This window comes from Oncorhynchus nerka, linkage group LG12, assembly GCF_034236695.1.
Source record: "Oncorhynchus nerka isolate Pitt River linkage group LG12, Oner_Uvic_2.0, whole genome shotgun sequence".
NCBI classification, from domain to species: domain Eukaryota; kingdom Metazoa; phylum Chordata; class Actinopteri; order Salmoniformes; family Salmonidae; genus Oncorhynchus; species Oncorhynchus nerka.
This window is the reverse complement of record NC_088407.1, coordinates 89,280,541-89,305,002: the sequence shown is the minus strand read 5'-3', so window position 1 is coordinate 89,305,002 and position 24,462 is coordinate 89,280,541. Positions and strand designations below refer to the sequence as shown.

At 49.5% G+C, this 24,462-nt stretch overlaps 1 protein-coding gene across 1 annotated transcript; it reads left to right on the top strand.

Moving 5' to 3' along the window:
* The first annotated feature begins 605 nt into the window (after positions 1 to 605).
* Positions 606 to 24,300, top strand: exd2 (exonuclease 3'-5' domain containing 2). Its single transcript, XM_065025946.1, has 11 exons — positions 606 to 713; positions 1,546 to 2,213; positions 2,528 to 2,656; positions 4,754 to 4,881; positions 10,226 to 10,352; positions 11,352 to 11,680; positions 19,027 to 19,133; positions 19,521 to 19,656; positions 20,216 to 20,378; positions 20,638 to 20,840; positions 21,507 to 24,300. Exons 2-11 carry the CDS (start codon positions 1,776 to 1,778, stop codon positions 21,721 to 21,723), a joined length of 1,977 nt encoding a protein of 658 aa, XP_064882018.1. The 5' UTR covers positions 606 to 713; positions 1,546 to 1,775; the 3' UTR covers positions 21,724 to 24,300.
* Positions 24,301 to 24,462: the final 162 nt, after the last annotated feature.

The following is a 24,462-nucleotide window of genomic DNA, read 5'->3' as shown; positions in this document are numbered from 1 at the left end:
GGATACCGGCGCTTTTTTTTTTTTTTGAGTCCCGGGTGATTAGGACCTGGTCTGGGTTAAGCAGAACGTGCAGAATCGCTGACTTCGTTGAAATAGAAATGTTCATACAAATTGAGGTTAGTGATCCCTTTTCTGATATCCAGATGCTGTTTTCGGGTCATAGGAAATGATGGCGGAGACTTTATGTACATAAAAAAGGTTTGGCGTAAGAAAACATACAAAATAGCAGAATTGATCAGGAGTATGTACTCTCCACTGCAGCACCATCTTATATCTGACTCCGTGTGATTTTCATATAATGAGACAGCAACTTTACCAGGTAAAAATGTAACATCTACACTGCAATATTGGAGTAAAGACGCCATAAGATTGAACAGGAGCTTTTTTTCCCCAGAAGACAGATTTAATTATTAAATATATGCATGCAAAACATCACAAATACTGTAACTAAATCAATCGGAAATTGTAGGGAATTGCATTTTTTATAAAAAAAAATCCTTCCAAATTGTGTTTGATTGGATAATAAATCATAATTAATTGGTTAATTAATTGACGTATTAATTCTCACCTCCCTGACACTGCGTGGGGGCGCCATGACAACCTCCTCCCATCGTCATAAATAGAGCCGGAAGCAGAACGTCAACACCTAGAAATCAACCAGTGGACATATGCAGACACAGCACAGGGTTGTGGTGTGGACGTGAAATGCCAAGGTAGGTAAAGAGGCTTGAAATAAGCATAGTACGCAGAAAGTCATGCGGGAAACAAATTGCAAATGTCACTCACGTTGTTTAACGTTACTGACGTAGGCTAACGTTAGGTAGCTAGTTGGCTAGTCAATCTAGCTAGCTATTGTATTAAGCTAACGTTAGCTATCACGTTAAGCTAAACTTAACTGAGGAAGGTGTGCGCTATATATAAAACTAAAACTCATGCTAGCTAGTGACACCCCCCCCCCCCCCCCGCAACATCAACAACAAACGAATTGTTACTTACATTTTAGATTGTGCGCATCACTTTCGGTACCTAGCAGGCTACGTGGTTAGGCTAGTTGTTGCTCGTTAGCTCCTCGGCCTCGACGTGAAGCTGCATTAGCTGTTGTCTAGCTAGCCAGCCCGGTGTTTGCTTGCGAACTATAGTACCTAGTTAGCGATATTGACTGACTCATCTCATTTTCAGAACATTATCTTTCTAGCGGCGTCAGTCGTCCAGTGGTCGCAAACATCCTGATGTCAATTAGTTATGCTTATCAGAGTTAGCTGCTAAACATACATGTCAAACAACCTCGTTAGCACCAGCTAGTTAGCCTCGCTTGTAAACAATAGCAGTGAATCTGCGCAATGCTGTCTTCGTTATCATATGCTCTGCTGTGACACTCAAACGTGCAGCAAACATATATTATAACGTGGCATTGTTGGACAAGTGAAGTTATGAGTCTACTGCTTTGCCATTCTTTGATTCATCCTATGGACAATGTGTTGTCGACAGTTTGTGTTGGTTCAGCTTTATATGTAAATGTAAACGTTACTGCTGATTGTCTCCTAGGGGATACGGTGTCTGCCCAGAGTCTACTAACCAATAGCCTCTTCACACGGATAAAGACATCAACAAACGAAGGATGTGCCCCAATGCTGACGATATATCCCCAAAGTCTCTATGACCAAACTTCAAATCGGTCTGCAACTTGGATGTAGGTCTACCTACCTAAGCTCATTTACAACACTTCTCAACCAACCAGCCCTAACCAAATAAACTCTGCACCTCTGAAACCCAAGATGGCTTCTAGACAAAGTGCCCTAACTGCTGCCGTGGTTACCCTGTTGGGAGCCACCTTGGGTGGCCTGTTGCTATGGCGACAGAGAGCCATAAGGACAAAGAAGCAACAGCTTTCTGCTCAGGGTCTGAAAGGTCAGGTAAGGGTCAGCTCTTGTCCCTTACCTGTGGAACCAGAGCCTGTGGTTCTGGACTGTAAGAACCCAGTGGAGTCCCAAATCCAGTCTAAGCAGAACCAGCTATCCCCGGGTCAGAGTCTGGTCCTCCCCCTGCCTGCTGTGCTACCCCCTGTTGACCAGGCCCTGGCGGTGCAGCCGGTGATGGTAAGCTCTGAGAAGGAGTGGGAGCAGCTGTGGCCCATGCTGCAGAAGGATCTGTCAGTCTTTCCTGTCCTCGGCCTGGACTGTGAATGGGTGAAGAGTCAAACTAATACCCTGGGTGTAAGTTTGTTCTGCATGTTTTTAAACATATCAGCCCATTTGTACTCTGTTTATTTGATCTTATCTCTGACTGCATCTCTCTCCCTCCTCTCTCTCCCCCTTGCTGTCCCTGCCCCTCTTCCATCTCGGGCCCCCTCTCTCTCGGTTCTTCCCCCCTCTCTCGGTCCCCCCTCGGTTCCTCCCTCCCCCTCTCTGTTCTCTTCCATCTCCCCCCCTCTCTGTTCTCTTCCATCTCCCCCCTCTCTCGGTTCTCCCCCTCTCTCTGTTCTCCCCCCTCTCTGTTCTTCCCCCCTCCTCCCTCCCTCTGTCCCCAGGTGTCAGTGAAGGATAAGACTTCAACGGTCTCTTTACTCCAGATGGCTTCCTACTCTGGTCTGTGTGTGTTGGTGAGGCTGCAGCCGTTCCGTGCTGGCCAGCAGGACTTGCCACTTACCCTGAAAGAGGTAGGCTCGTATGTGGTCCTCTGTAGCTCAGAATGGTGTTTTAAAATGCCAGTATAGTAGGTTGGATGGGGCCACCAATATGAAAATGAATGCACTCACTATTAGGGCTGGGAATTGCCAGGGGACCTCACGATATGACCTCACTATAAAATATCTCAATACTGAGGGACCTCTCGGTGCGCTGTGGCGGTCACGCTAGGGGACCTCTCGGTGCGCTGTGGCGGTCACGCTAGGGGACCTCTCGGTGCGCTGTGGCGGTCACGCTAGGGGACCTCTCGGTGCGCTGTGGCGGTCACGCTAGGGGACCTCTCGGTGCGCTGTGGCGGGACCTCTCGAGAGTCCGAACGTATTGCTCACTATGTCTGCTGCAGAGGGACAAGACAGAGACATGAGAGAACCAGTTTTGATCCATCATGGAAATAAAAGTGCTGAAAACTAATTAGCTATTTAAAAAGATGGAGAACCAGCTATTAAGGAAAAACGTTGTCGTTTTGGTACAGCCAACTAACGCAAAAATTAAACTGCGATATTGTAGAAACATATATCACACACGGTCTTAAAATGTGTGGTTTTTGGCTAGTTGCAGCCACCTGTTGCTGACAGGTGTATAAAATGGAGCACAAAGCCATGCAATCTCCACAGACAAACATTGGCAGTAGAATGGCCCTTACTGAAGAGCTCAGTGACTTTCAACATGGCACCGGCATAGGATGCCACCTTTCCAACAGGTCGGTTTGTCAGATTTCTGCTCACAGAACGGCAACTCTGAAGCACGTACAAACCGTCTGTCCTCGGTTACAACACTCACTGCAGAGTTTCAAACTGCCTCTGGAAGCAACGTCAGCACAAGAACTGTTCGTCAGGTGCATCATGAAATGGGTTTCCGTGGCTGAGCAGCCCCACACAAGCCTAAGCTCACCATGCGCAATGCCAAGCGTCGGCTGGAGTGGTGTAAAGCTCACCACCATTGGACTCTGGAACAGTGGAAACGCGTTCTCTGGAGTGATGAATCACGCTTCATCTGGAAGTCTAATCTGGGTTTGGCGGATGCCAGGAGAACGTTACCTTCCCGGAATGCATACTGCCAACTGTAAAGTTTGGTGGAGGAGGAATAAGGGTCTGGGGCTGTTTAAAAAAAAATTGTTCGGGTGAAGAGGGATCTTAACACTACAGCATACAATGACATTCTAGATGATTCTGTGCTTCAAACTTTGTGGCATCAGTTCAGGGAAGGCCCTTTCCTGTTTCAGCATGACAATGCCCTCTTGTACAAAGCGAGGTCAATACAGAAATGGTTTGTTGAGATCGGTGTGGAATAACTTGACTGGCCTGCACAGAGCCCTGACCTTAACCCCATTGCATACCTTTGGGATGAATTGGAATGCCAACTGAAAGCCAGGCCTAATTGCCCAACATTAGTGCCCGACCTCACTAATGCTCTTGTGGATTAATGGAAGCAAGTCCCCGCAGCAACATCTAGTGGAAAGCCTTCCCAGAAGAGTGGAGGCTGTTATAGCAGCAATGTTCCAACATCTAGTGGAAAGCCTTCCCAGAAGAGTGGAGGCTGTTATAGCAGCAATGTTCCAACATCTAGTGGAAAGCCTTCCCAGAAGAGTGGAGGCTGTTTATAGCAGCAATGTTCCAACATCTAGTGGAAAGCCTTCCCAGAAGAGTGGAGGCTGTTATACCAGCAATGTTCCAACATCTAGTGGAAAGCCTTCCCAGAAGAGTGGAGGCTGTTATAGCAGCAATGTTCCAACATCTAGTGGAAAGCCTTCCCAGAAGAGTGGAGGCTGTTATAGCAGCAATGTTCCACCATCTAGTGGAAAGCCTTCCCAGAAGAGTGGAGGCTGTTATAGCAGCAATGTTCAACATCTAGTGGAAATCCTTCCCAGAAGAGTGGAGGCTGTTATGCCAGCAAAAGGGGGGGACCATCTCCATATTAATGCCCATGATTCTGGAATGAGATATTCGATGAGAAGGTGTCCACATACTTTTGACCATGTAGTGTATATATCTGTATAGACTTCCCTACTCACTGTTGTAAATGTTTTTTTGATGGCGTGTATTTATGTTATGTATTTTTTTTTTATATAGGTCCTCAGCGACCCTCTCATCCTGAAGGTGGGTGTAGGCTGCTATGAGGACGGGAAGCGTCTGACACGAGACTATGGCCTGGCGTTGAGATGTACTGTGGACTTAAGATACCTTGCACTACGACAAAGGTACCATACTAGTTGTTCTGTCTGTCTGATTGGCACATGCAGTACGTAATGCTGTGTTTTTCTTTTTTTATAGTTGATCATTTCCTGTCGTGTCCTACTGTCACGGACTGTTTGTCACTGGTTGTCTGAGAAAAGCGTCTTCAAGTTTTAATGTCACGTGCACAAGTACTGTGAAATGCCTTTCTTGCTCAACTCTAAACCCCAACAATGCAGTAGTCGATATCAATGTAGCATAAAGGGAGAACAAAAACACACAGGAAAAAGAAAGTAAGAAGCTTTATACAGGGTCGGTTCCATATTAACAATGTACAGGGATACTGGAGTGATGGAGGTAGATATGTATAGGGGGACTGGGATACTGGAGTGATGGAGGTAGATATGTATAGGGGGAAGGAGACAGGGATACTGGAGTGATGGAGGTAGATATGTATAGGGGGAAGGAGACAGGGATACTGGAGTGATGGAGGTAGATATGTATAGGGGGAAGGAGACAGGGATACTGGAGTGATGGAGGTAGATATGTATAGGGGGAAGGAGACAGGGATACTGGAGTGATGGAGGTAGATATGTATAGGGGGAAGGAGACAGGGATACTGGAGTGATGGAGGTAGATATGTATAGGGGAAGGAGACAGGGATACTGGAGTGATGGAGGTAGATATGTATAGGGGAAGGAGACAGGGATACTGGAGTGATGGAGGTAGATATGTATAGGGGAAGGAGACAGGGATACTGGAGTGATGGAGGTAGATATGTATAGGGGAAGGAGACAGGGATACTGGAGTGATGGAGGTAGATATGTATAGGGGGAAGGAGACAGGGATACTGGAGTGATGGAGGTAGATATGTATAGGGGGAAGGAGACAGGGATACTGGAGTGATGGAGGTAGATATGTATAGGGGGACTGGGATACTGGAGTGATGGAGGTAGATATGTATAGGGGGACTGGGATACTGGAGTGATGGAGGTAGATATGTATAGGGGGACTGGGATACTGGAGTGATGGAGGTAGATATGTATAGGGGGACTGGGATACTGGAGTGATGGAGGTAGATATGTATAGGGGGAAGGAGACAGGGATACTGGAGTGATGGAGGTAGATATGTATAGGGGAAGGAGACAGGGATACTGGAGTGATGGAGGTAGATATGTATAGGGGGAAGGAGACAGGGATACTGGAGTGATGGAGGTAGATATGTATAGGGGAAGGAGACAGGGATACTGGAGTGATGGAGGTAGATATGTATAGGGGAAGGAGACAGGGATACTGGAGTGATGGAGGTAGATATGTATAGGGGAAGGAGACAGGGATACTGGAGTGATGGAGGTAGATATGTATAGGGAAGGAGACAGGGATACTGGAGTGATGGAGGTAGATATGTATAGGGGAAGGAGACAGGGATACTGGAGTGATGGAGGTAGATATGTATAGGGGAAGGAGACAGGGATACTGGAGTGATGGAGGTAGATATGTATAGGGGGAAGGAGACAGGGATACTGGAGTGATGGAGGTAGATATGTATAGGGGAAGGAGACAGGGATACTGGAGTGATGGAGGTAGATATGTATAGGGGAAGGAGACAGGGATACTGGAGTGATGGAGGTAGATATGTATAGGGGAAGGAGACAGGGATACTGGAGTGATGGAGGTAGATATGTATAGGGGAAGGAGACAGGGATACTGGAGTGATGGAGGTAGATATGTATAGGGGAAGGAGACAGGGATACTGGAGTGATGGAGGTAGATATGTATAGGGGGACTGGGATACTGGAGTGATGGAGGATATGACAGGGGGACTGGGATACTGGAGTGATGGAGGTAGATATGTATAGGGGGACTGGGATACTGGAGTGATGGAGGTAGATATGTATAGGGGGACTGGGATACTGGAGTGATGGAGGTAGATATGTATAGGGGGAAGGAGACAGGGATACTGGAGTGATGGAGGTAGATATGTATAGGGGGAAGGAGACAGGGATACTGGAGTGATGGAGGTAGATATGTATAGGGGGAAGGAGACAGGGCGTCTTGATAGATGATAAACAGAGTAGCAGCAAGTATTCAGACCCCTTGACTTTTCCTACATTTTGTTACGTTACAGCCTTATTCTAAAATTGATTCAATAGTTTATTTTCCCCTCAATCTACACACAATACCCCATACCCCAAAAACAGGTTTTTGCAAATGTATTAAACTGAAATATCACAAGTATTCAGACCCTTTACTCAGTACTTTGTTATAGCACCTTTTGCAGTGATTACAGCATCAAGTCTTCTTGGGTTTGATGCTACAAGCTTGGCACACTAGTATTTGGGGAGTTTCTCCCATTCTTCTCTGCAGATCCTCTCAAGCTCGTGTCAGGTTGGATGAGGAGCGTCGCTGAACAGCTATTTTCGGGTCTCCAGAGATGTTCGATCAGGTTCAAGTCTGGGCTCTGGCTGGGCCACTCAAGGACATTCAGAGACTTGTCCCAAAGCCACTCCTGTGTTGTCTTGGCTGTGTGCTTAGGGTCATTGTCCTGTTGGAAGGTGAACCTTCACCCCAGTCTGAGGTCCTGAGCGCTCTGGAGCACATTTTCATCAAGGATCTCTCTGTGCTCCGTTCATCTTTTCCTCGATCCTGACTAGTCTCCCAGTTCCACCATGCTTCACCGTAGGGATGGTGCCAGGTTTCTTCCAGGCGTGATGCTTCGCATTCAGACCAAAAGGAGTTCCATCTTGGTTTCATCAGATCACAGAATATTGTTTCTCATGGCCAGAGTCCTTTAGGTGCCTTTTGGCAAACTCCAAGCGGGCTGTCATGTACCTTTTCATTGAGGAGTGGCTTCTGTCTATCATAATGGCCTGATTGGTGGAGTGCTGCAGAGATTGTTGTCCTTCTGGAAGGTTCTCCCATCTCCACTGAGGAGCTCTGTCAGCGTGACCTTTGGGTTCTTGGTCACCTCCCTTACCAAGGCCCTTTTCTCCCTAGATCTGTGCCTCGACACAATCCTGTCTCTGAGCTCTATAGACCATTCCTTTGACCTCATGGCTTGGTTTTTGCTCTGACATGCACTGTCAACTGTGGGACCTTATGTAGACAGGTGTGCCTTTCCAAATCATGTCCAATCAATTGAATTAACCACACATTTGGACTTCAAGTTGTAGAAACATCTCAAGGATAATCAATAGAAACAGGATGCACCTGAGTTCAATTTCAAAGGTTCTGAGTACTTATGGAAATAAGGTATTTCTGTTGAATTTAATACATTTGCAAAAAATTCTTAACCTATTTTCACTTTGTCATTATGGGCTATTGTGATGTCATTATGGGCTATTGTGATGTCATTATGGGCTATTGTGATGTCATTATGGGCTATTGTGATGTCATTATGGGCTATTGTGTGTAGATTGAGGAAAACATTTTAATCCATTTTAGAATAAGGCTGTAAGGTAACAACATGTAGAAAAAGTCAAGGGGTTTGAATACTTTCTGGAGGAACTGTATGAGAGCCTTCAGACTTATTCCACATTTTGTTACAGCCTGAATTCAAAATGGGTGATTAAATATATTTAACCCCATTTACATAATTACCCCATAATGACAAAGTGAAACATGTTTTAAACTTTTTACCCTTTTTTTTTTGTGATATTCAATTGGTAGTTACAGTCTTGTCCCATCGCTGCAACTCCCGTACGGACTGGGGAGAGGCGATGGTCGAGAGCCGCGTCCTCCGAAACACGAGCCTGCCAAGTCGCACTGCTTCGTGACAAACTGCTCGCTTTTTCCCCGGAAGCCAACCCGCACCAATGTGTCGGAGGAAACGCCGTCCAACTGGTGACCGACGTTGGCGTGCACCCGCCACAAGGAGTCACTAGAGCATGCTGGGACAAGGACAACCCAGCTGGCCAAACCCTCCCTTTGATGCCGGAGTGATGCACTTTGACGACTGCGCCACTCGGGAGGCCCACATTTTTTTTCTTCTAATTTATTGAAAATGAAATGCAGAAATATCTAACTAACGTAAGGATTAGACGTCGACCGATTTATACTTTTTCGAAACCGATTTATTGGAGGACCAAAAAAATCCGATACCGATTTAATCGGCTGGTTTTATTAAATATATTTTTTGTTGTTGTATTAATGACAATTACAACAATACTGAATGAACACTTTTAACTTAATGTAATACATCAATGAAATCAATTTAGCCTCAAATAAATAATGAAACATGTTCAATTTGGTTTAAATAATGCAAAAACAAAGTGTTGGAGAAGAAAGTAAAAGTGCAATATGTGCCATGTAAGAAAGCTAACGTTTCAGTTCCTTGCTCAGAACATGAGAACATATGAAAGCTGGTGGTTCCTTTTAACAGGATTCTTCAATATTCCCAGGTAAGAAGTTTTAGGTTGTAGATATTATAGGACTATTTCTCTCTATACCATTTGTATTTCATATACCTTTGACTATTGGATGTTCTTATAGGCACGTTAGTATTGCCAGTGTAACAGTATAGCTTCCGTCCCTCTCCTCGCCCCTACCTGGGCTCGAACCAGGAACACATCGACAACATCCACCCTCGAAGCACCGTTACCCATGCAGAGCGCGCACCCTGCTAACTAGCTAGCCATTTCAAATCGGTTACACCAGCCTCATCTCGGGAGGTGATAGGCTTGAAGTCATAAACAACGCAATGCTTGAAGCACAGCGAAGAGCTGCTGGCAAAACGCACAAAATTGCTGTTTGAATGAATGCTTACGAGCCTGCTGCTGCCTACCACTGCTCAGTCAGACTGCTCAATCAAATCATAGACTTAATTATAACATAACACAAAGAAATACAAGCTTTAGGTCATTAATATGGTCGAATCCGGAAACTATCATCTCGAAAACAGAACATTTATTCTTTCAGTGAAATACGGAACCGTTCTGTAACGGGTGCCATCCATAAGTCTAAATATTCCTGCACAACCTTCAATGTTATGTCATAATTCTGGCAAATTAGTTCGCAACGAGCCAGGCGGCCCAAACTGTTGCATATACCCTGACTCTGCGTGCAATGAACACGAGAAGTTTGAAGTCTTGACTGATTTTCACCCAGATGAAACTTGATGTTCTCGACCTGCTTTACTGAACCCTGTGGCTGGCGGTGTGCTCTTTCCCCCCCCCCCCGTTTCCTGTAGTCCACGATCAGCTCGTTGGTCTTACTAATCTTGAGATAGAGGTTGTTGTCCTGCCAGGTCTCTGACCTCCCTATTCGCGGTCTCATCGTCGCCGGTGAAAAGGCTGACCACCGTGTCGTCAGCGAACTTCATGATGGTGTTTGAGTCGTGCGTTTTCCTAGTCTGTATGTGTTTCTGTGCAGGAAGGTGGTGTTGAATAACGGTCTGAGTCTGAAGTCTCTGGCAGCTGACCTGCTCAACGTCTCTCTGGAGAAATCCTTGGAGCTGCGCTGTAGTGACTGGGAGGCTGACCCGCTGACCCTACAACAGGTACGCAAAACTACTGGTGTTAGTTTATACAGGATGTGACACGTTGTTAGAACGTCTACACTACTGGTGTTAGTTTATACAGGATGTGACACGTCGTTAGAACGTCTACACTACTGGTGTTAGTCTAAACAGGATGTGACACGTTGTTAGAACATCTACACTACTGGTGTTAGTTTATACAGGATGTGACACGTTGTTAGAACGTCCACACTACTGGTGTTAGTTTATACAGGATGTGACACGTTGTTAGAACGTCTACACTACTGGTGTTAGTTTATACAGGATGTGACACGTTGTTAGAACGTCTACACTACTGGTGTTAGTTTATACAGGATGTGACACGTCGTTAGAACGTCTACACTACTGGTGTTAGTTTATACAGGATGTGACACGTCGTTAGAACGTCTACACTACTGGTGTTAGTTTATACAGGATGTGACACGTTGTTAGAACGTCTACACTACTGGTGTTAGTCTAAACAGGATGTGACACGTTGTTAGAACGTCTACACTACTGGTGTTAGTCTAAACAGGATGTGACACGTTGTTAGAACGTCTACACTACTGGTGTTAGTCTAAACAGGATGTGACACGTTGTTAGAACGTCTACACTACTGGTGTTAGTCTAAACAGGATGTGACACGTTGTTAGAACGTCTACACTACTGGTGTTAGTCTAAACAGGATGTGACACGTCGTTAGAACGTCTACACTACTGGTGTTAGTCTAAACAGGATGTGACACGTCGTTAGAACGTCTACACTACTGGTGTTAGTCTAAACAGGATGTGACACGTTGTTACTGTCCATGTTGAAGATCAGCTTTGCAGTTGGACTGATCTCCAAATCAACCTGCATTTTCAAATAACTTCTCATTGATGTGATCAATATTATCCATTCTGTGCCTTTTGTTTCCTCACACTGATCCCCTCAGACATGCAGAGATTATTATCTTCTCATTAACGCCCCAACCCCTCCCTCTCTCTCCCCCCTGACCTTCAGATGACCTACGCAGCCCGGGACGCACAGGTATCCATCGCCCTCTTCTTCCGCCTGCTCGGACTCCACTCAGACACCACGCCCTCACTTGACACTGGGAGTGGCTACTCCCAGCTGGCCAATTGCTGCCAGGGCGTGGTGGACACACCCTTCAGGGGGTGGGGTGGAGGAGAGTGCGAGGATGGAGGGAAAAGCGTGGATCGAGAGAGGAGGAGGCGGAGTAGGAAGCTCCAGCAGTCTGTTTTTGAAAGCCCAGAGTCTGGGGACCAGCAAGTTCCAGACCCCAGGAAGAACAACAAGAGAAAATCGCTCGGGGTGGGCTACTCTGCCAGGTGGGTAGGAGGGGGTGGGGGGCTACTCTGCCAGGTGGGTAGGAGGGGGTGGGGGGGCTACTCTGCCAGGTGGGTAGGAGGGGGTGGGGGGCTACTCTGCCAGGTGGGTAGGAGGGGGTGGGGGGCTACTCTGCCAGGTGGGTAGGAGGGGGTGGGGGGGCTACTCTGCCAGGTGGGTAGGAGGGGGTGGGGGGGCTACACTGCCAGGTGGGTAGGAGGGGGTGGGGGGCTACTCTGCCAGGTGGGTAGGAGGGGGGTGGGGGGCTACTCTGCCAGGTGGGTAGGGGGTGGGGGGCTACTCTGCCAGGTGGGTAGGGGTGGGGGGTGGGGGGCTACTCTGCCAGGGGGTGGGGTGGGGGCTACTCTGCCAGGTGGGTAGGGGTGGGGTGGGGGGCTACTCTGCCAGGTGGGTAGGAGGGGGTGGGGGGGCTACTCTGCCAGGGGGTGGGGTGGGGGGCTACTCTGCCAGGTGGGTAGGAGGGGGTCTACTCTGCCAGGTTAGTATGAGGGGGGTCTACTCTGCCAGGTTAGTAGGGGGGCTACCTGGCAGGTGGGTAGGAGGGGGCTACTCTGGCAGGTGGGTAGGATGGGGGGTCTACTCTGGTAGGAGGGGGCTACTCTGGTAGGGGTGGGGGCTACTCTGGCAGGTGGGTAGGAGGGGGGCTACTCTGGCAGGTGGGTAGGAGGGGGCTACTCTGGTAGGAGGGGGTGGGCTAGTCTGTACAGGTGGGTAGGAGGGGGCTACTCTGCCAGGTGGGTAGGAGGGGGGGTGGGGGGGCTACTTTGTACAGGTGGGTAGGAGGGGGTCTACTCTGGCAGGAGGGGGCTACTCTGGCAGGTGGGTAGGAGGGGGTCTACTCTGGTAGGGGGTGGGCTACTCTGGCAGGTGGGTAGGGGTGGGGGGTCTACTCTGGTAGGGGGTGGGCTAGTCTGTACAGGTGTTGCAGATATTTTTCTTAATTTGTTATTTTCTGTTACCATTCATAGTAAAGATGAATTGTCCTATTTTATAAACCTGTTGTGTAAAACATGAGTGTTGAAAATCTGGGGCCCGGTTGCACCAGTTGTGTGTTCAAACAACAACAAAAACGAAGTTGATCTTAGGTCGACTTCGTTCAGAACCTCACATCTTTTGCACCAACCAAAAATAAGACGAGACGCGTAAGCAAAGCACATTCTGGAGATGTGACGACGCGTCATAATGATAGTTGCTATGCGGCGACCGTTGCTAGGCCTCAACCGGGTTGCCATGTCTGAGGTTTTCTTTTAGCAGGTGAAACTGTATTGGTTGTGTTTTTTTTGGGGGGGGCTGGTTTTTAAAATCGAATCGTGGCGGCGAGTGTGTTTTATTTTTACTATTTAAAAAAAAAAAATCACACTGTGATCTGCAAAGGATTAGGTAGTGAGGCAGTCTGTTGCTGAGTGAGACTGATGGGGGAGAGGGACTGGGTGTAATGTGGAGAGGGACTGGGTGTAATGTGGAGAGGGACTGGGTGTAATGTGGAGAGGGACTGGGTGTAATGTGGAGAGGGACTGGGTGTAATGTGGAGACTGATGGTGGAGAGGGACTGGGTGTAATGTGGAGAGGGACTGGGTGTAATGTGGAGACTGATGGTGGAGAGGGACTGGGTGTAATGTGGAGAGGGACTGGGTGTAATGTGGAGACTGATGGTGGAGAGGACTGGGTGTAATGTGAGAGGGACTGGGTGTAATGTGGAGACTGATGGTGGAGAGGACTGGGTGTAATGTGGAGAGGGACTGGGTGTAATGTGGAGGGACTGGGTGTAATGTGGAGAGGGACTGGGTGTAATGTGGAGACTGATGGTGGAGAGGGACTGGGTGTAATGTGGAGACTGATGGTGGAGAGGGACTGGGTGTAATGTGGAGAGGGACTGGGTGTAATGTGGAGACTGATGGTGGAGAGGGACTGGGTGTAATGTGGAGAGGGACTGGGTGTAATGTGGAGACTGATGGTGGAGAGGGACTGGGTGTAATGTGGAGAGGGACTGGGTGTCATGTGGAGACTGATGGTGGAGAGGGACTGGGTGTAATGTGGAGAGGGACTGGGTGTCATGTGGAGACTGATGGGGGAGAGGGACTGGGTGTAATGTGGAGACTGATGGTGGAGAGGGACTGGGTGTAATGTGGAGAGGGACTGGGTGTAATGTGGAGAGGGACTGGGTGTAATGTGGAGAGGGACTGGGTGTAATGTGGAGACTGATGGTGGAGAGGGACATGGTGTAATGTGGAGACTGATGGTGGAGAGGGACTGGGTGTAATGTGGAGACTGATGGTGGAGAGGGACTGGGTGTAATGTGGAGAGGGACTGGGTGTAATGTGGAGAGGGACTGGGTGTAATGTGGAGACTGATGGAGGAGAGGGACTGGGTGTAATGTGGAGACTGATGGGGGAGAGGGACTGGGTGTAATGTGGAGACTGATGGTGGAGAGGGACTGGGTGTAATGTGGAGACTGATGGTGGAGAGGGACTGGGTGTAATGTGGAGACTGATGGTGGAGAGGGACTGGGTGTAATGTGGAGACTGATGGTGGAGAGGGACTGGGTGTAATGTGGAGACTGATGGTGGAGAGGGACTGGGTGTAATGTGGAGACTGATGGAGGAGAGGGACTGGGTGTAATGTGGAGACTGGTGCTGTAGCATGGTGGAGAGGGACTGGGTGTAATGTGGAGAGGGACTGGGTGTAATGTGGAGACTGGTGCTGTAGCATGGTGGAGAGGGACTGGGTGTAATGTGGAGACTGATGCTGGAGAGGGACTGGGTGTAATGTGGAGACTGGTGGAGGAGAGGGACTGGGTGTAATGTTGAGACTGGTGCTGTAGCATGGTGGAGAGGGACTGGGTGTAATGTGGAGAGGGACTGGGTGTAATGTGGAGACTGATGGGGGAGAGGGACTGGGTGTAATGTTGAGACTGGTGCTGTAGCATGGTGGAGAGGGACTGGGTGTAATGTTGAGACTGATGGTGGAGAGGGACTGGGTGTAATGTTGAGACTGGTGCTGTAGCATGGTGGAGAGGGACTGGGTGTAATGTGGAGACTGATGGTGGAGAGGGACTGGGTGTAATGTTGAGACTGGTGCTGTAGCATGGTGGAGAGGGACTGGGTGTAATGTTGAGACTGATGGTGGAGAGGGACTGGGTGTAATGTTGAGACTGGTGCTGTAGCATGGTGGAGAGGGACTGGGTGTAATGTGGAGACTGATGGAGGAGATGGACTGGGTGTAATGTTGAGACTGATGGAGGAGATGGACTGGGTGTAATGTGGAGAGGGACTGGGTGTAATGTTGAGACTGATGGAGGAGAGGGACTGGGTGTAATGTGGAGACTGATGGAGGAGAGGAACTGGGTGTAAATTGGAGACTGATGGAGGAGAGGGACTGGGTGTAATGTGGAGAGGGACTGGGTGTAATGTGGAGAGGGACTGGGTGTAATGTGGAGACTGATGGTGGAGAGGGACTGGGTGTAATGTGGAGACTGATGGTGGAGAGGGACTGGGTGTAATGTGGAGACTGATGGAGGAGAGGGACTGGGTGTAATGTGGAGACTGATGGAGGAGAGGAACTGGGTGTAAATTGGAGACTGATGGAGGAGAGGGACTGGGTGTAATGTGGAGAGGGACTGGGTGTAATGTGGAGAGGGACTGGGTATAATGTGGAGACTGATGGTGGAGAGGGACTGGGTGTAATGTGGAGACTGATGGTGGAGAGGGACTGGGTGTAATGTGGAGAGGGACTGGGTGTAATGTGGAGACTGATGGTGGAGAGGGACTGGGTGTAATGTGGAGACTGATGGTGGAGAGGGACTGGGTGTAATGTGGAGACTGATGGTGGAGAGGGACTGGGTGTAATGTGGAGACTGATGGTGGAGAGGGACTGGGTGTAATGTGGAGACTGGTGGAGGAGAGGGACTGGGTGTAATGTTGAGACTGGTGCTGTAGCATGGTGGAGAGGGACTGGGTGTAATGTGGAGAGGGACTGGGTGTAATGTGGAGAGGGACTGGGTGTAATGTGGAGACTGATGGGGGAGAGGGACTGGGTGTAATGTGGAGAGGGACTGGGTGTAATGTGGAGAGGGACTGGGTGTAATGTGGAGACTGATGGTGGAGAGGGACTGGGTGTAATGTGGAGACTGATGGTGGAGAGGGACTGGGTGTAATGTGGAGACTGATGGAGGAGAGGGACTGGGTGTAATGTGGAGACTGATGGAGGAGAGGAACTGGGTGTAAATTGGAGACTGATGGAGGAGAGGGACTGGGTGTAATGTGGAGACTGATGGAGGAGAGGGACTGGGTGTAATGTGGAGACTGATGGAGGAGAGGAACTGGGTGTAAATTGGAGACTGATGGAGGAGAGGGACTGGGTGTAATGTGGAGAGGGACTGGGTGTAATGTTGAGACTGGTGCTGTAGCATGGTGGAGAGGGACTGGGTGTAATGTTGAGACTGATGGAGGAGATGGACTGGGTGTAATGATGGAGACTGATGGAGGGACTGGGTGTAATGTGGAGACTGATGGGAGGAGAGGGACTGGGTGTAATGGAGAGGGACTGGGTGTAATGTGGAGAGGACTGGGTGTAATGTGGAGACTGATGGTGGAGAGGACTGGGTGTAATGTGGAGACTGATGGTGGACTGGGTGTAATGTTGAGACTGATGGAGGAGAGGACTGGGTGTAATGTGGAGACTGATGGAGGAGAGGAACTGGGTGTAAATTGGAGACTGATGGAGGAGAGGGACTGGGTGTAATGTGGAGAGGGACTGGGTGTAATGTGTGAGACTGGGGTGGACTGGGTGTAATGTGGAGACTGATGGTGGAGAGGGACTGGGTGTAATGTGGAGAGGACTGGGTGTAATGTGGAGACTGATGGTGGAGAGGACTGGGTGTAATGTGGAGACTGATGGTGGAGAGGGACTGGGTGTAATGTGGAGACTGATGCTGGAGAGGGACTGGGTGGTGGAGGAGAGGGACTGTGTAATGTTGAGACTGGTGCTGTAGCATGGTGGAGAGGGACTGGGTGTAATGTAGACTGATGCTGTGGGTGGAGACTGGGTGTAATGGACTGGGTGTAATGTGGAGACTGATGGTGGAGAGGGACTGGGTGTAATGTGGAGACTGATGGAGGAGAGGGACTGGGTGTAATGTGGAGACTGATGGAGGAGAGGAACTGGGTGTAAATTGGAGACTGATGGAGGAGAGGGACTGGGTGTAATGTGGAGAGGGACTGGGTGTAATGTGGAGAGGGACTGGGTATAATGTGGAGACTGATGGTGGAGAGGGACTGGGTGTAATGTGGAGACTGATGGTGGAGAGGGACTGGGTGTAATGTGGAGACTGATGGTGGAGAGGGACTGGGTGTAATGTGGAGACTGATGCTGGAGAGGGACTGGGTGTAATGTGGAGACTGGTGGAGGAGAGGGACTGGGTGTAATGTTGAGACTGGTGCTGTAGCATGGTGGAGAGGGACTGGGTGTAATGTGGAGAGGGACTGGGTGTAATGTGGAGAGGGACTGGGTGTAATGTGGAGACTGATGGAGGAGAGGGACTGGGTGTAATGTGGAGAGGGACTGGGTGTAATGTTGAGACTGATGGAGGAGAGGGACTGGGTGTAATGTGGAGACTGATGGAGGAGAGGAACTGGGTGTAAATTGGAGACTGATGGAGGAGAGGGACTGGGTGTAATGTGGAGAGGGACTGGGTGTAATGTTGAGACTGATGGAGGAGAGGGACTGGGTGTAATGTGGAGACTGATGGAGGAGAGGAACTGGGTGTAAATTGGAGACTGATGGAGGAGAGGGACTGGGTGTAATGTGGAGAGGGACTGGGTGTAATGTGGAGAGGGACTGGGTGTAATGTGGAGAGGGACTGGGTGTAATGTTGAGACTGATGGTGGAGGAAAACGAATAGGCGGCGAGGCGACAAGGCACAGGAAAACGACTCTAGGCACTCTGGAGCGCATTAGCTCGGAGGTGGATTTAAACTGGATTTAAACTGTGTATCAAGCGAAAGGGTTTTACGCAAGCTCCGTTCTTGGGTCTGGAGTGCTGAGCCAGTCAGTGGACACTTCGCAAATTGAAGTTGTGGAACTCCCTCACCTGCTTCTGGTATGGGGAAAAGTCCACAATGAAAGTGATATTGAGTGTGGCGAGTGACACGTCTGCCCGCCATTTTAAGAAGCCTATTCATTTATATGCAGGTTACAATAATAATAAACTGAAGTTTTACAGGCCTTTTGCCAGCTCCATTCAGGTGGCATAGGTGGCACAAATTAATTTGCAATGACTCCGGTCATATCGTTATTTCAATATATATTTAATGTATCAAATGATACCACTTGTGTAGCTTACCTGGAGCTGATTTAATAAATAGCCTATAACTATAGTCTGTTGTGGCCTTGTGTTTAATATGCAATTAGAGTAGTGGTTAGAGTGTAGAGGCGGCAGGGTAGCCTAGTGGTTAGAGTGTAGAGGCGGCAGGGTAGCCTAGTGGTTAGAGTGTAGAGGCGGCAGGGTAGCCTAGTGGTTAGAGTGTAGAGGAGGCAGGGTAGCCTAGTGGTTAGAGTGTAGAGGCGGCAGGGTAGCCTAGTGGTTAGAGTGTAGAGGCGGCAGGGTGGCCTAGTGGTTAGAGTGTAGAGGTGGCAGGGTAGCCTAGTGGTTAGAGTGTAGAGGTGGCAGGGTGGCCTAGTGGTTAGAGTGTAGAGGTGGCAGGGTAGCCTAGTGGTTAGAGTGTAGAGGTGGCAGGGTAGCCTAGTGGTTAGAGTGTAGAGGTGGCAGGGTAGCCTAGTGGTTAGAGTGTAGAGGTGGCAGGGTAGCCTAGTGGTTAGAGTGTAGAGGTGGCAGGGTAGCCTAGTGGTTAGAGTGTAGAGGTGGCAGGGTAGCCTAGTGGTTAGAGTGTAGAGGTGGCAGGGTAGCCTAGTGGTTAGTGTAGGGGAGGCAGGGTAGCCTAGTGGTTAGAGTGTAGAGGAGGCAGGGTAGCCTAGTGGTTAGTGTAGAGTGTAAACTTCTAACTAAGTTTCACATCCACTACATAAACACCCCAACATGTTGGATGACTCAGCCATTCTTCCTGCTATTTTCTATGGGTATCATGCTATAAAGGTGATCTGATGTAAACGCCATATACCTGTTCCCTTCTAGGTGTAGAATCGAGGCCCAGTCGTAGCTCATAGGAGGGCTACGGTGGTGAAACAAGTGTAATTTTAGGACCCAACTGGTACAACCTACCCCTGGGCAGCAGTTGCAGGTTTTGCTTGTCCGTTGACCTTTTTCTCACCACGTTAGGGCAGCTCTGTATCCAGTGTAGTGACTGACCAGGATTCCCTGTCACTGTTTACAGGAAGTCCCCTCTCTATGACAACTGTTTCCTCCATGCCCCGGATGGACAACCCCTCTGTACCTGCGACAAGAAGAAGGCCAAGTGGTACCTGGATAAAGGAATAGGAGGTACATACAACACTGCCAGGCCCTAAGCACTGCCAGGCCCTAAGCACTGCCAGGCCCTAAGCACTGCCAGGCCCTAAGCACTGCCAGGCCCTAAGCACTGCCAGGCCCTAAGCACTGCCAGGCCCTAAGCACTGCCAGGCCCTAAGCACTGCCAGGCCCTAAGCACTGCCAGGTATACAACACTGCCAGGCCCTAAACTCACCAAGTATTCTCATATGAATGAACAGTTAATTGGAATTCTTTACTATAGTAGTTGGATTCATACTGTTAAATGTGGTTTAAAAATGTACTTCTTACAAAACCCCAGTTCACTTGAATTTTGAAGTTGACACTAAATTAGTTTCTCTCTCCCATCTCTACTCTCCTCCTCTCCTCCTCCTCCTCTAGTGCTGCAGAGTGAGGATCCATTCATTGTGCGTCTGCTGTTTGAGCCTTCGGGACGTCCAGACTCCCAGCAGGACTACTACCTGACTGCCAAGGAGAACCTGTGTGTGGTGTGTGGCAAGAACGACTCTTATATCAGGTGAGGAGAACCTGTGTGGTTGGTGTGTGGCAAGAACGACTCTTATATCAGGTGAGGAGAACCTGTGTGGTTGGTGTGTGGCAAGAACGACTCTTATATCAGGTGAGGAGAACCTGTGTGTGGTGTGTGGCAAGAACGACTCTTATATCAGGTGAGGAGAACCTGTGTGGTAAGAACTACTCTTATATCAGGTGAGGAGAACATGTGTGGTAAGAACTACTCTTATATCAGGTGAGGAGAACCTGTGTGGTAAGAACGACTCGTATATCAGGTGAGGAGAACCTGTGTGGTTGGTGGCAAGAACGACTCGTATATCAGGTGAGGAGAACCTGTGTGGTTGGTGGCACGAACGACTCGTATATCAGGTGAGGAGAACCTGTGTGGTTGGTGGCACGAACGACTCTTATATCAAGTGAGGAGAACCTGTGTGTGGCACTAACCTAAACATTAGCTTTTTTTTAATCAACATTGTTTTTATTGCCAAAAACTTTGCTACAGTGTGTGCACTTATGAATACACCCCTGTTATTAATGATCCCCCCCTCTTCTTACCCCTACAGGAAGAACATCGTTCCCCATGAGTACAGACGTCACTTTCCCACGGAGATGAAAGACCACAACTCCCATGACATCTTGCTGCTGTGCACTTCCTGTCACGCGGCCTCCAATGTCCACGATGGCTTCCTGAAGCAGCAGCTGGCTGATGAACACGCTGCCCCCCAGGTAGGAGCAGGGAGGTGGGGTTAGGGAGGGGGGGGGCAGGATGGGGGTTTTGGGGGTTAGGGGCAGGGTGCAGGGTGGTGGTTTTGGGGTTAGGGGCAGGGTGGTGTTTTTTTGGCGGGGTGGTGGTTTTGGGGGAGTTATGGGACGGGTGGTGGTTTTTAGGGGTTATGGGGCGGGGTGGTGGTTTTGGGGGAGGGGGTAGGAGCCGGGGGGTGGTTTTGCTCTACTCAACTGTATGGATTAATTTCTACCCCCCCAGGGTTGTGAGGAGGGCGTGCGGCTCCTGGAGGACTCTGACCGCAGGAGGGTTCGTTCTGCCGCCCGTGCCCTCCTGACTGCCGGGGAGGGGCTCCCTGGGCCCCGCAGAGACGAGCTGCAGGAAGTCATCAGGAGTTTCTTCAACGACCTCGACGGGGAGCTGACGACAGACACCCTGCAGAGTGCTGCTGGCCTGGAGACACGGTGAGACCGAGAGGGAGGGGGGGAGGGGAGGGGGTTAGACTGGAGGTAGATATCACCACACCCTGCAGAGGGCTACAGGCCTGGAGACACGGTGAGACCGAGAGGGAGGGGAGGGGTTAGACTGGAGGTAGATATCACCACACCCTGCAGAGTGCTGCTGGCCTGGAGACACGGGGAGACCGAGGGAGGGAGAGGTTGTTGAGGAACTATCAATGCCGATGTTGTGGGTTCAATTCCCACAGGGATCACATGCACATACTCTAAATGTACTGTCATGTTGGATATCGGTCTGTGGCATCTATTACAAACTATTATTTTTTTGTTGATTGTTTATAAAAAAAATTAAAATGTGTAGTCCTTTCTTCACCCCTCCCTGTCCCCCCCCTCCCTTCACCGCTCCCTGCTCCCCCTCCCTTCACCCCTCCCTGCTCCTCCCCCTCCCTTCACCGCTCCCTGCCCCCTCCCTGTCCCCCTCCCATTCACCCCTCCCTGCCCCCTCCCTCCCTTCACCCCTCCCTGCTCCTCCCCCTCCCTTCACCGCTCCCTGTCCCCCTCCCTTCACCGCTCCCTGTCCCCCCTCCCTTCACCCCCTCCCTGTCCCCCTCCCTCCCTTCACCCCTCCCTGTCCCCCTCCCTGTCCCCCCTCCCTCCCTTCACCCCTCCCAGGATCTTCAATGAGAGCTACGTTCCCCACGGGCTGAAGGTCGTGCAAGCGCATGCCAAGCAGGGTCTGAAGGGGTTAATGGGTCTAGAACGCCACTGGAGGCAGCACTTCCTGTCTACCATGACGCCGCGCTACCTCCCTCCTCTGTGGTCCGTCAACCACAACCACAGCAAGTTCCTACGCAAATACGGCGAGGATCTCCCCATCCAACTCAACTGAACTACAGTCTACGTTTTTAACCTGAAAAGGGCCCAGGCAGTTTGGCATGACAAGGAGTCTAATGGATTGGTAGCCAGGCTCCATATCTCTCTCTCTCTCTATTTATCCATCAGCTTCTCTCTTCTCTTCTCTGGTTCACCGTATTGTCAGTAGTTAAAACAGAAGCTACATTATCCACACTGGAGCCCAGAGAGCTGACTGACCGACCTACGGTGTCTGGTGGTAGTCTCACCTCCGCCTGGGACGAGGCAGTCTGTCACCCTGTTCCTATATGGTGACATACATGTTGAGTCAGACCTATAGACTTATGGACCTCGCTTGAACTCAAACCGTCCCCTACAGGCCCTCCGATGAACTAGAGCCAGAGACTAGCAGAGACCATTGGCTGAAATGGTACCCCTATTCTTTATAAAGGGCAGTACTTTAGACCAGGGCCCGCAGGGGTGCACCGTGTAGTGTCTAGAGCCATTTCAGATAGCTGGAGCCCGAGGAGATGGACAGACTGCCTTGGTTCTGACAGGTACGACCTAGATGGAGCCCGAGGAGATGGACAGACTGCCTTGGTTCTGACAGGTACGACCTAGCTGGAGCCCGAGGAGATGGACAGACTGCCTTGGTTCTGACAGGTACGGCCTAGCTTGGAGCCCGAGGAGATGGACAGGCTGCCTTGGTTCTGACAGGTACGACCTAGCTGGAGCCTGAAGAGATGGACAAGACTGCCTTGGTACTGACGGGTAAAGGAAGTCTGTATCAAGAACACCATCCATGCTGCAGGATTCATAATGAAATTATATTGCATATGGACACTTTTTAACCAACACTGTGGTTTGGTTTCCCAGACAGATTGACTAGTCCTGGTCTTAAAAATCCATTTAAATGGAGATTCTCTCCAGGACTAGATTTAATCTGGGGCCAGTAAACCAGCCCTATGTATATCAATATATAAAAATGTGAAATGTGATTTTCACCAATTTCAGAAAATCATGTATTTTAAGACTACGCTGAAACCTGCTCTTAATTCTCATGAAATATAAATTATAATTTTCCCCTGCAGGTTTTCAGCCCTAATGATAATTCCTATGCGTTTGTGTATGTGCGGAAGTCAACGGTTTGCTTTGCAAAGGTGACTTTAATTCAACGACACGATTTGACGTTCCCATTTTGTTGTTTATCTTCAACAGATTATGACATTATGATATGACCACCAGCCATTTGGATGCGTCACAAATTACACTACTTTTGAACGGGGACCCATAAGGCAGTGCATTTTTTTTATAGTGATTTAAGGTTCCATATCAGTCACAGCCACTCTCAGGTTCAGTAGGACAATGTAGAACGCTTGGCGACGTGACATCACTTCCTCCCGTACTGTCTGTTTGGCTGCATCCCAAATTGCACCCTATTCTCTACATGGTGCACTACTTTATGTTGGTCATGGATGTGTTCTCTCGCTCTCTCTCTCTAATCAGGACACCTCGTGTCACATGTTTTAGTGTGACTCTTCCCCTCATTAGAAGAGACTAAAATCAGGACACATCTTCCTTCCTCTACAACAGTTCCAGTCCAACCTCCTTTCCCCCCCTCATCATTTCACATTGAGATAAGGACCAGCCTGTATGTATTGGTAGCCTGAGAGTGACTAGCTTCATTGGTTAGTAAAGAATGATGGCCTTCTTGTACGACGCGTGCTAACCTGTTGACGCGTGCTAACCTGTTGACGCGTGCTAACCTGTTGACGCGTGCTAACCTGTTGACGCGTGCTAACCTGTTGACGCGTGCTAACCTGTTGACGCGTACGGCGCGGCTAACCTGTTGACGCGTACGGCGCGGCTAACCTGTTGGCGCGTACGGCGCGGCTAACCTGTTGGCGCGTGCTAACCTGTTGGCGCGTGCTAACCTGTTGGCGCGTGCTAACCTGTTGACGCGTGCTAACCTGTTGACGCGTGCTAACCTGTTGACCTGTTGACGCGTACGGCGCGGCTAACCTGTTGACGCGTGCTAACCTGTTGACGCGTGCTAACCTGTTGACGCGTACGGCGCGGCTAACCTGTTGACGCGTGCTAACCTGTTGGCGCGGCTAACCTGTTGACGCGTGCTAACCTGTTGACGCGTACGGCGTGGCTAACCTGTTGGCGCGTACGGCGCGGCTAACCTGTTGACGCGTGCTAACCTGTTGGCGCGGCTAACCTGTTGGCGCGTGCTAACCTGTTGACGCGTGCTAACCTGTTGACGCGTGCTAACCTGTTGACGCGTACGGCGCGGCTAACCTGTTGACGCGTGCTAACCTGTTGACGCGTGCTAACCTGTTGACGCGTACGGCGCGGCTAACCTGTTGACGCGTGCTAACCTGTTGACGCGTGCTAACCTGTTGACGCGTACGGCGCGGCTAACCTGTTTGCAAAGCAGAGATTTTCATGTTCTTGAGCATGACGACAATTGTGTTTTTGTTTAAATTGAGAAGTGTTTAACTTAAAAGAAACCAGCAGCTTTTTCTTTTATTTACATTTGTCCAGATGTAACCCCATAGAAGCTGTTCTGTTTCCCTAATATTGTAAAATAAAAGATCAGATTTGTCTACTTGTGAGGCTGGTTTTGATTATTCAGAGTGGATGGATTGGAGTGTTGTCATGGACAATTCTTTAAGTGAGAGACTTGTTAATTTCTTCAAACGATGAATCTTTTTATTGATTTTTAAGAATTGCGATAATGAAGCTGATCAACGACCATCCATCCATTGTT

Coding starts and splice junctions, on each gene's coding strand:
- exd2 (XM_065025946.1), top strand. CDS start 1,776: ATGGCTTCTAGACAAAGTGCCCTAACTGCTGCCGTGGTTACCCTGTTG. Junction 4,882..10,225: donor TACCTTGCACTACGACAAAG/GTACCATACTAG, acceptor GTTTCTGTGCAG/GAAGGTGGTGTTGAATAACG. Junction 20,379..20,637: donor ATGAACACGCTGCCCCCCAG/GTAGGAGCAGGG, acceptor CTACCCCCCCAG/GGTTGTGAGGAGGGCGTGCG.